General features: G+C 37.9%; 1 protein-coding gene across 4 annotated transcripts in view; it reads right to left on the bottom strand.

Annotated features, from left to right (window-relative positions):
* The window catches only part of LOC147998803 (IQ domain-containing protein M-like), a 208,622-nt gene that overhangs the window by 45,760 nt on the left and 150,128 nt on the right, over positions 1-12,734 (bottom strand). For all 4 annotated transcript variants that reach the window (XR_015643767.1, XR_015643765.1, XR_015643766.1 and 1 more), the window contains one exon: positions 9,238-9,399. Coding sequence is in view for 1 of the 4 variants with exons in the window: in XM_087595439.1 (XP_087451565.1) it covers positions 9,238-9,399 (162 nt within the window). In the remaining 3 variants the exon portion in view is untranslated. The remainder of the gene's footprint in view (positions 1-9,237; positions 9,400-12,734) is intronic.

Below are 12,734 nucleotides of genomic sequence, written 5' to 3'. Positions count from 1 at the left end.
CAGAAATATCTCATCAACTACCTTAGCGTTCCTTAGCTAAGCCAAGTTGACAACTAAAATTAACTGTCACGATAAGTCTTCACAATTCAAAAGCTCAAGTTATAATATTTGGTTTAAGGATATTGTGAACATGTACTTTTATGTGTACTAAACTTAATGCTAAGATTTTCCACTGTGTATTTATGTGTTTATGTACATGTTTATTTTAGGTGCTGTGATTGCTCAGGGATATGTCTCTGTCGATGTTGAAACTTCGAATATGTTGTATTTGCGGTCATAATTGAGTGCCTCAAATGTCTTTCTGGGGTAGAGATGTAGGGTACAATTTTCCTTTAATAGATAAAATGTCATTATATGACTAGAAACATCTATACTAAACAAATTTCAAATGTTCTACTCCATCCTATGTGAGAAAACCCTGTGAGTAAGCACTTGGGCACTCATCTCAGTTAATTTCTATGCTCAGACAAAAATGCTTTATTTGACATTTTCTAATAGATACTAAGTATTCCTGGACACAAGGACAATGTCAAACAAACAACAACAAAATCTATATATCCTCTTATTAAGAGCTCTATTAAGAATTGCCCACTCCTTTGAAAATTAGAAACTTCCAAAGCAATAGTCTATAGGGTATGTGATCAAATGTACAGTGCCTTTGATACTCTGTATCTGTAGTTGCCAGGCTTAGGCTGTCTCATATGTACTGTCTCAGAATATCAGTATCTCGTTGTATATTCTAGAACATTAGCACATTAGCATTTATACAATTAAAGTTCATATTTTCACAGGCCACATTTTATTAGTTGCTCAGGTACCAGAATCAATACTATCTACCTATAATTTCCATGGATATTTACTATATGGAAATTATAAATAATTTACTTGTAAGCGATATTTATTTTATATTTTATTTTCATCATTGATTATGTGCTATATACATACACCAGAAATCATAATTTTTTATAGATATACTTTCATGTATGTGAAATTATGTGTGTAGGGTGTTCATCTTAATGGATTGCCTATACATTTTACTTAGTGAAATTAAGAAAAAACAAAATATTTGTTACATAATATCTATCTCTAATAGATCAGGGAACCATTCCTTCCAGAGAAACCTGTCTTGAACAGGAATGTACTTCATTAGCTAAAGTAAGTAACTAGACTTTGAAATAGGCTCTCTCCTGGGTCTCTACATCACTTTTTCTAAGGTCTTTTGTGACTGGCAGAGATATTTTAATAAAACCTCAACCTTTTTATTGGAGTCTTAAAAACCCAAATTTATTACATAAAATACCCTTTCACATAGGGGCAGCCCAAATTATATGAAGAATTTGATTTTACCTAAACATCTCTAATATATTTGTATCTGTAGCCACATATATTTATGACTATAAATATACCCACTAATTAATATTTTAAGTGACTGAATTGACTAAAGATATGTACATCCTAAAAGGTATGCCTAACACCATACATTATGTTACCAATTTATCTGGTTACATTAAAGTTTCTGTCAAAAAAGAAAAACAAAACAAAAAAGAAAACCCACCTCCTGTCCTCCAGTGGTAGAAAAGTCATGCAGGAATAGAAACAAAAAAAATTTTTTTCATAAAACGATAACTTCCTACAACTCTGGTCACAGGCTTCTGGTAATGCCAGAAGCTATTCTTAACCCCCTTTAAACAATCTTGATTGCTATAGTCAAACCACACCAGAACCAGTTTAAAATTCATCTCACCATTTATCAATGATCCGTTCACTGACTTTCGCCATACCACTATCAGCTGCCTCACAACCAATTACCTAAGGTAGAACCTTAAATATACATTTACCTCACATGGTTCCTAGGAAATGGAGACCTAGAGTGGTTGTCAGCTGCACTGTAGGGTCTCAGGACATTACTACCGTGCTTGGACTGGAGCTTCCAGTTCCAGAGGACTGGGAGACATAGACTAGGAACTGACTATAGACTGCACTGTCTAATGGCCTATAATCAGAGCTCAATCCATCTTCAACAGGGATGCTGGAGTGGCCTCACTAGTGGGCAACTGTGTTTTACTCAGAGCAATTTTCCAAGAGAGAGTAAAGCCGAAGCTAGAACATGGTTTAGGTTTTAGCTCAGAAGTGATACACTGTCATTTCTACTGTAACTGTTGGTAACAAAGCCATTCTCCGTGCAGTATGAGAGGACCTCACAAAGTCATGAATACTCAGAAGTTTCTCATGGGTTCTTCTTCCAAACCAAATAGAATGTCAAATGCAGATTTCTCAGAGACGCTGAGCACCGTAAGAATAACTTTCTCTTACAGAGTGGACAGCGGACTTCGTGTTTTCATGTTGGATATTGGAAGCCTGGCATCATTTTTATAATTTCTGGATGTCGGTCCAGGTTTTTTGTGAAGTTCTTTCTACAGGCGCATTCTGTCTGACCTTGCATCACTAACAGGACTGAGGCTCGGCCCGCATGTGCAAAACTCTTGACAGAGCTTTGGACTAGAGTGGCAACCGAGATAAAATGACTGCGCAAACGTCACTGCCAACCACATAGCAGACAGTTCACGGTTATTAAAGACGCAGGATTCACAATAAGTCATCCTTCAATGTCCATTTTAAAAGTTGAGCGGTGAAGTAGTGAGAGGCAAACCAGTCATCCTCTGCGGCTCATACGACCTTTATCTCGCAAACCTGATAAAGCTTGGCTTTCCTTTTTGAGTAATGCCACTCGTTTAGTTTGATTTGATGAGGGTAGGATATTATCATTAATATCCAAGGTTTAAAAAAAAGCAAAAAAGGGGTTGGGGATTTAGCTCAGTGGTAGAGCGCTTGCCTAGCAAGCTCAGGGCACTGGGTTCAGTCCCCAGCTCCGAAAAAAAAAAAAAAAGCAAAAAGGCAGGGGGGGGATTAACACAGAATATATTTATTTACCTAACTGAGGAAAATAATTACTCTTAAGAATTTTTAAAAGCTTGAGCACACATGGACAGTTTAGCTGGGGGCAGCAGAGTTTGCTTCCAAAGGGCTCGCAGCTGTGCTATCTGGGAGGACACCAAGGACTAAGGGGGTTAACAACTGAGTGCAAACACACACTTTTCTCATCAGCAATTGTACCTAAGGTGAAAAGATATTCATACCTCACTATGGAGAGTAAATCAGAAAGTAGAAAACGTAACAGTGGAGCCTATGGGAGCATACGCTTGATAGAGAACATAAATTAGTGGATGCACAAACAGCATGTTAAGGCTGACGTAGTCTAAAACGCATTTTTTAGTGACTATATTATTCACCTCCAGTCAAGTAGGTATTATATAGGATGACATTCAGCTAACCATATATTTAAATGCTTCTTAATTTTAATAGGTCGTTTTTATACTTAATCAGAAATAAATGACTTATATTTATACAATTTGTCCTTTAAAATCATTTTTTTAATTTTACAATAATACTTTAGATGACTTCAAAGAATGTTCTCAAAATTCATCTTAGTTTTGGCAAGAATAATAAATGTATATATTTTGGGAGACTGACTGAAACCAGGACAAGAGTCAGGATACCAAAATTAAAAGATAAAAGAAAATGCAGAAATTATATTGTCACATAGAAACTTTACAGAATTATAAAATCAAGGATAGAAATCCAAATAAGTGTTGAGATGTGCATTTAGAATCATCTACATGGTTCAAAATTATAAAGGAAATTGGTAGAACCTAAAATTACTTTAAATCAGAACTGTATTAATAATCTTATTCCAAACTCAATCACATGTAAAACATGAAAAATATGCAAAGCATTCAGAGTGAAAAACCTAAAACACACTGAGGAGTGGGAGTGGGGGTTTCTGAGGGTTACTTGAAATGACATATTTTACAAGAGTTTTAATGATCTATACGAAGCTCTAATTTATGGATACTTAAAGAGTATAAGAAAAAGAGAGATTCGGTACTTATGGAGTTAAATAGAAAACTCTGAGGAAAGATCACTAAACACCAAACTTGACTGTCAAGAGATGACTGTGTTTAAAAATGGAATAAATTCCTATGTTTAATAAATGTCAAATTTTTACCCAAGATGCAATCCACAGACCACAGGAAGCTCAAGAAGAAGGATGACCAAAATGCAAATGCTCCCACTCCTTCTTAAAAGGGGAAAAAATATCCATAGGAGGGTATATGGAAGCAAAGTTTAGAGCAGCGACTCAAGGAATGGCCATTCAGAGCCTGCCCCACATGTGGCCCATATATATACAGCCACCAAAACTAGATAAGATTGATGAACCTAAGAAGTGCATGCTGACAGGAACCGGATATAGATCTCTCTGAGAGACACATCCAGAGCATGTCCAATACAGAGGTCAATGCTAGCAGCAAACCACCGAACTGAGAAAAGGACCCCCTTGGGGGGAATTAGAGGGAGGATTGAAAGAGTTGAATGGGCTTGCAACCCCATAAGAACAACAATGCCAACCAACCAGAGCTCCCAGGGACTAAACCACTACTGAAAGACTATACATGGACTGACCCAGGGCTCCAACTGCATATGTAGCAGAGAATAGCCTTGTTGGGGCACCAGTGGAAGAGGAAGCCCTTGGTCCTGCCAAGGTTGAACCCCTAGTGCAGGGGAATATGGGGGGGTAGTAAGGGAGCTGTATGGGGGAATACCCGTATGGGGGAGGGGAAGGGGAGGGAATGGGGGCTTATGGACAGGAAACCGGGAAGGGGATTAAGATTTGAAATGTATGTAAGGAAATATATCTAATAAAAAATTTAAAGTAAATAAATAAATGTCAGTTTTTGCCTAAAGACACCAAAACAAGGTGAATATTATAAAAAGATCCTTTTAAAATTTTGTTTTGGGGTATATTTTATTATCACTTAGAGAACTTTAATCCACGTATACAATGTATTTTGACCCATAACCACACTGCATTTCCCCTTCCTACCCCTTCACTTTTCCCCAATACATACTTCTTAAATGGGTCACAAAAGAGTGGCAGGCTCAAGAAAGAGGGATTCAGTGCTGATCGTATAATCTAAATAACCTGTATGTTATAACAGTATGTAGAATTCATTGTGTGAAATACTGTAAATGAATCCATGCAAGTAGTCCTTACGATCTATGCTCATTCCCCATGGCCTGAACTAATTAGAAAGAAACCTTATAATCACACAATAAAGTGATTTTATTTTCATGGTCATTGCTTTGAGACACTTTAAAGCAACTCCCATGAAAACTTTATGAATTATAGGGCTGCGATGTTCTTTAATATAATTATACCTCCCAGATTGAAAGCTAACCGAGGACACACACAAATGTAATTTAGGACAAGAAGTTTTGCCTGCCTGATTGAGAGAGAGCAGGAGCTGAAGCAAGGGTAAGGGCGAGCTCTGCCAGAGGGTCAGGTAACTGAAGAACAGAAGGCTTATATAGAAAAATAACCAGATGATATTTAAAAACTAGCTTCCCCAAAGAGCACTTCTAAATATGTCTAGTAAGATATGTATCCTTTAAAAACTGAACTCTTTTTCTACATAGTAGAAAAAGATTATAAATTACCATTAGAAGAAATTATTTGTGCAAATTAAGCAAATCGTGATTATGACAAATATATTCAGCAGTCGTTACATTTAACCACTCTTACATTATGAATTATGGTGTTAAAAATATAGGTGGAAAGGTGTCTCTTCAGGGAAGGCATAGGCCTGACTAATCTGTTTGCCACCCGAGGCTTTTATACAGCTCTCAGATCTCTGTTAACTGTTCCTCGGTCGTGTTATGGCACATCAGTGAATCTACAGAGTGAAATCAATAAACACAAGTGCTTACACTGTAGAGTATTAATATGGGAGCACAACATAGATTCCCAATTCTAGCTCCTCTCAAACATTTATAGTTAAAGAGCTCCTCAGATTCAGGAAACATTTCTGAAATAAACTGATCTTTTTTAAGGGAAATGATTCAAATCCTCTTGTTGGTTAATTTAAGAACAACTGTAATTCAAGATGATGCAAGGCTCTGGACATTTCCCCAAAATGGCAGAGGGAAAAATCAGCCTAGAAACCTAATAAAAGAGCCCTCGGCATAGGGCAAAGCTGCTGTCAGGTTTCCTTTGTGTTTACTATGACAGGATATCAGTCAAGCTGGCTCTACAGAGTAAAAACCAATCTTTAGCCTAAAACCGATCAAGTTCTAGTAACCGTAGGTGGAAGAACACAAAGACAAAATAAATAGGAACCATAGTATTGATTAATTTACAGAGACATATCCCTTCAAACTAAATGCTTTCCATCATTTTAAAAATGTTTCTTTTCTTCTTTTTCCTCTAGAATATCACTAAACAGAGCACATTAATATGAGTTTCTATACACCAGTCTGATGAAATTCTAATGAGATGTGACTTACTCATTTAGCCGTTCTGGAGACTGAAATAATGGCTCACACACAGAGTGAGTGCTCTACCACTGAGCCACAACCTCCAGGGCAACACTCGACTGAGTATTCAACATTTATGTGCAAGCCTTAATACTTGCAGGCATAGCAATTTCCAAAATAAAAGTTTAATATTTTCAAATATATCTCCATACTTCCTTTTATAATTTTACTGAGGGGTAGACATTAGACAATAATTGCACGCAATTTACAGTCTTCAATGGGACGGATTTTTGACATTTTACCCGTGAAAAATTATACAGTCTGATACCAACCACTCCTATCGCCCTTACCCACTTCATCTTTAATTCCAAAATCTTATCTGCTTTCCTAAGAGGTCTCAGTCTCCTTCCGTGGCCTACTCTATATTTACTCAAATTGAGAACCATCAGACCGATGAGGTCCCTTTCATCTGGCTTTCTTCACTCAGCAGAATCATGTCACTTCCCATATTCTCATGTACAACACTAGCTTTAAGAGTTTTGTTTTCTTTTCTGTTTCTAAGTATGTACATCTACATAACACAACATATTCCTTCTGTCCACCTGTAGTTGGTCATTTGAGTCCTTCCTGTTAAATAGGTAAATGAATACCAGTGTCTGTTTGTGCTGAAGAGGGCAGGGTGGGGTTAACATTTTTAGAGAGTGGCAAGTTTTTTAGTTTTTTTTGTGTGTGTGTGTGTGTGAAGACTGTGTGTGCAGTTCAATTTTGCATGAGCAGAATTTTGCTGGGTTTCATGTTCTTGCAGTCCTTGCTAACACTTGGGATGACCTAACTTCTAATATTAGTGAGTTAGGACCGGGCATTCAGTACACACTGCAGACTGCTGTAAAAATCCCCTACTGACTAAGAACTGATGTGTGCCTCCATTTTTTAAAATGTGTCCACAGCACAGTTTTCTAAGTTAAGTGTATAATTTTGGGGGATTTGACTCATCTGGAGTTGTATGACTCCCATACATGTGCTTAACAAATACACTGATCCAAGTGCAAAGCTGTCCCATGACCCTGAGAGGTCCCTTGTGCAGCATCTTCGCACTTGAACTCAGTCACAATTACTCAGCTCCACAAGTCACAGACCTGCTTTGGTTGCGCTGCTTCTCCTTTTCCCAGCTGTCACTTCGACGGCGCCATACAATGTCTTGCACCTGAACCTGGCTTTCTCATTTATCAGGACATATCGGAGTTTTTCCATATCATTATTCCTCTTAGCAACAGTTTGTTCCTATGTATTCCTATCTTTTTCCGGGTACCATTAGTTATTACATATAATGTTGCTTTCCATCCACCAATTAAAGGCCACTTATGTGTTTCCAGACTCTACAAATTATGAATGATGCTGATACATACATCCATACATATAAGGTTTTATATAAAAATCATTTTATATAATCTATGTAAAAGCAACTAAAGAAAAAAGCCATTAGTTTGAAACAGAACAAGGGCACTGCATGGATTTGGAAGGAGGAAGATGAAATGATGTAATTATAATATCAAAACACAAAGATGCTACTTCTTAATTTCATTTTTTAAGTTATATGTAAAAATTTATTTCTCTTATCTTCAGCAATCGCCTAGAGAAGTTGCCTGAATTTAGTGACTGAACATAGCAACAGTATAAGAAAGTTTGAAAGTATTTCTAAGGTAATTCAACTCTCTTGAAATTTCCTCCTCAGTGTACGCTCCATGCCTTTGCCACATATCACTCTGGTAGACCTAATATCAAAGACGTGTTATCGTTCTCAATAGATAAGTAGCATTGGTTCACTACCGTTCTAATGTTGATATCCTTTGTAACTAATGGCACCAAATAGATTTCATTCACATGTTTGCCAATGATATACTTTATTTGGCTTGGACCAAAATGTGAGCTTAATTCATAAAACGATCTTTTCAGTAAATGCTGGTAGAAAATTTGGAGATAAAGTGCAATTTAAAAGTTTAATTTATACTTTGAGCTACATACAAAGTTTACTCAAAACCAATTCTACTAATATATAAGCCCTTAAGCTGAAATTTTTATAAAGAACACCTTTATGACAAGTCCAGACGGTATATCCTAAAAATGACAGAAAAGGTGTAAGTCGTAAAGAAATGCAATGGTCCCTTGGACCTCACCAAATAAAATCTCTTCAAAAGACTCTATTTAAGAGATGAAACATGAATTTAAAACATGTATGCAATGCAGGATTTCTGCCTGAGAATACCTACAGAGCTTACAGCTTGACAATATTCCAAACAATACAAAAGTGTCCAAGATCCTGGAACAGACATCACCACAGAAACATTAAAATTGCGAATACAAAGACTCCAAATGGTTAGTTACTTTGAAAATGTGAATTAGAAGTATAAAAGAATATAGTAAATAAATGTTTGTTGGACTTGCTAAACATACAAACACTGATCTCAGTAACTGGTAAAAGCTGTAGAAAAGAACAATTTTTATCTCCTACTGATGAGAGCCGTGCAATAGCAAGATCCTCACTGAAGCTCTATGACCAAGAGAAAGGTATGTCTATGACTGTGCATAGCACTGCATGTGGATGTATACAGAGGATACACATGACTCATTCAAAGTCAAAACCTCCCAATTCTCCACCATTCAGCAATAGTTTACCACAGTGTGGTTCCACTACACTAGTAAGGGCACAAAAGGCACAAAATACCCCCTTTTAAAACAGTAGACACAATGCCTAGGAAGTAAAGAGGACATTGCAGCATGCATGTGCATCATCTAGGTGGTGGTGAGAGCCCTAGAGCAGGACATAGTATTTCCTCCTTTTCATCAGAAATAAAACAAGCATCTTACCTATGTACTTATAGCCTTCTTCCCCATCCACCAAGGGTCTCAGCCACGTGGACCGCAGTCTTGTGCCAGCGTTCACTCTGGCACCTTGAGGAGGATAGAGTGTAAATAATAGTTCAATAGCACTGGACTTTCTGATTACTTCAGAATATTTTCCTTCACTATCTGTAAGAGAGAGAGAGAGAGAGAGAGAGAGAGAGAGAGAGAGAGAGAGAGGATTGTTTTAATTTTCACACGTTTTATATGTCTTACATATTTATTCTAAAAGATAAAAACTAAACACTACTTAACAATTTTAGTGTTAAGATATAATCAAAACATGGACTGACCTATGTCAGAACTACTTTAACTAAAATCATATCCTTTATATAGTCCTGACAAAAATTTACAGAGATTTGTCAATATTGGGCTCAGATCCTATCGTCTACAGCAGTGATTGCCAAAGCTACATAAAAATTAAGATACATAATGAACAACGTTACATTATAAATTCTACAACACAACTGAATACTTTAAATTGCCATTAAGGAGCAAAATCAGACTATTCTGGCAAAATGTTGAATTAATACAAAGTTTTACAAGCTGGTAATAAAGAAAGAATTAACATCCCTGGTCTAACATTTTAACATAAAAACCAGAAAACAGAAAACAGATATACCAAGATTCTTTTTCTTCGAACACTTGTAATTAACAAAGAATTGTCCAAGATCTTTAAGGTAGTATCACATAAGATTTTTATAGCTCATCTCTAAGGCAACTGGATAGAACTTGAAAATATCCTGAGTGAGGTAACCCAGTCACAAAAGATCACATACAGTGTGCATTCACTGATAGGCGGATATTAGCCCAACAGCTCGAAATAGCCAAGAGACAATTCATAAACCAGATCAATCTCAAGAAGAAGGAAAACCAAAGTGTGGATACTTCAGACCTTTTTAGAAGGGGAAACAAAAATACTCACAGGAGGAAATATGGAGACAGCGTGTGGAGCAGAGATTCAAAGGCCATTCAGCGACTGCCCCACTTGGGGATGAATCCCATATACAGCCACCAAACCCCAGCAATATTGATGATGTCAGTAAGCGTGTGCTGACTGATATAGCTATCTGATATAGATTAGATGTCAGTAAGTGTGTGCTGACTGATAGAGCCTGATATAGCTGTCTGCTGAGAGGCTCTGCCAGAGCCTTACAAATAGCGAGGAGGATGCTGCCAGTCAACCATTGAACTGAAGGCAGGGTCCAATGGAGGAGTTAGAGAAGTGACCGAAGTAGCTGAAGGGGTTTGCAACCCCATTAGAACACCACAATATCAACCAACCAGGCTGCCCAGAGCTCCCAGGGACTAAACCACCCTTCCAAGAGAACATAGAAATGGATCTATGGCTCTATCTGCCTATGTACAGAGCATGGCCTTGCTGGGCCTCAATGGGAGGAGAAGCCCTTGGTCCTGTCAAGGCCTGATGCTGCAGTGTAAAGGAACATCAGGGCATGTGGGTGGGAAGGAGTGGGTGGGAGGGTGAGGGAGCAACAGGGGTGGGGTGGGATAGTGGGTTTCTAAAGGGGAAACCAGGAAATGGGATAACATTTAAGATGTAAATAAAAAATACAATTAAAAAAAAAGAGGAGGCTTTGAAGGTAGGGCAGGGTAAATCAAACATAGGAGGGTTAGGAAAGAGGTGGGGATGATAAAATTAGAATGTTTTAATGATGAAAATAGTGACTGTTCTGGCACAGCATTAGTTAGGTTTTCATTAAAGAAGAAATATTGAAGAAAACCTCCATGGAATGCCTTCTTATGTTTGATTCTTTCCTTTCCTCTTATTTTTCTTTATTTTGTTAAAACTCTCTTTGGGGGGAGTTGGCAAATAAGCCAAGGCAGTTCTACATAATTAGAATAGAGATCTGTTGCTAGGCAGATCTGTTAGTCCACCACCTCAGAGCTCCAGCACCAGCCCTCACTGTCTTCCCTGTCAGGCTAGGGCCTGACTTTTAACATTCACCTCAGAGGTCAATGGAGGAACCTCAGGAATGCAGAGCTGTAGTTCTGGGATGTGTCTCAACACGTGCCTGAGTATGTAGACATCAGGCAAGCAGGACCGTTTCCTTAGCATCCTCCTCTAACACCCCCGCACACAGGCTCTTCTCAAACCCTAGAAAGTGGCTTTACATAGATCCACAGGCCTGGCACCTCAGTACTGTCCACCATTCCCTGAGCTGGAACTGAATGGTCTCTAAGGACATGTCAGGCTAGGGTGAGCAATCTTCTCTATTGTTTGTGGCCTGCTTGGCATCCTGCCTCACTCCCTGTATCTGCTCTACTCAGTTCTTTAGTTATTAGCCCCCACTAGATGACGGATACTGTATTGATAATCCAGTTCCTCTCTAGGGTTAATAATTCATCGTGTTAGTTTTTTTTTTTCTTACACAAATTCCTGGACAATTTTTTGTCTTCCGACTAAACCGTAACTCAAATAGTCTTTACAATATTAAACAGTTTATCCCCAGGTGATGGCGTAATCCTCCTAAAGATACTGGATTAAACATGTAAAATATTTATAGCATCATATCTATCTATTAAGTAGTAGATGTATACATTCATAGATTTCATTTAGTGTTTTTCTGATAATAACGAAAACATATTTTATCGTTGTTTTTTGCTTTGTATGTGTGTGTATAACTTTTGTGTGTAAAAGTATGCATGTGAACAATGTGTGTGTGTGTGTGTGTGTGTGTGTGTGCGTGTGTGTGTGTGTGTGCGCGCGCATGTGTGTGCATGTAGGCTAGAAGTCAACCTTGGCAGTTGTTAATAAAGAGCTGTCCACCTATTTTGGGTGACAATGTCTCTTACTGGCCTGAAGATCTTCAAGTAGTCGAATGCCCAGGGGCCCCAGGGATCTGATCGTCCCCACCTCCACAGTACTGGGTCACCAGTGTGCACCAGGACACTGAGATTTAGATGCTATTTCATCGTGTTAGCTGCGACAGACAGTTACACTTCTTTTTTTTTTTAAGTATAAAGTTCAGAACTATGCCCTCCTAACAAATCAGATTTAAAACTTAAAGTATCATCCTATGTGTATTCATACACATAGCCAAATGATTCTCTATTACTCTTTTTCATCCACCAACAGGAAGAAAACAAGAGAAAACAAAAAAAAAAAAACAAAACAACAACAAACAAGAATGCACCCGGAGAAAGCAGAGGGGAAAACTTCTTCAAGAAGTCAAGCAAGGAACTCTCCTGCAGTGGATGCATTTCCAAGTATGAATGGGGCTAAGTGTGGAAAGTGACAGCACAGAAAATGGATTGAATCACAACCCCTGAAGGGCTCCTCGGTGCACAGAGAAGGACGCAGAATGGACTGCAGCTACTCCTGGAAACCATAAAAAGAAAAAGAAAGTAGGAATGAATCCAAATAATTTCTGCTGCCTAATAGAAAGGGACCAACTTGGACAGAAGTCTTTTTTTTTTAAGCTCTTCTGCGTTTTACTTCATTC

This window comes from Rattus norvegicus, chromosome 19 (assembly GCF_021556685.1).
Source record: "Rattus norvegicus strain SHRSP/BbbUtx chromosome 19, alternate assembly SHRSP_T2T, whole genome shotgun sequence".
NCBI lineage: Eukaryota > Metazoa > Chordata > Mammalia > Rodentia > Muridae > Rattus > Rattus norvegicus.
The sequence above is the reverse complement of the archived record's forward strand: the minus strand, read 5'-3'. Positions and strand labels throughout refer to the sequence as shown.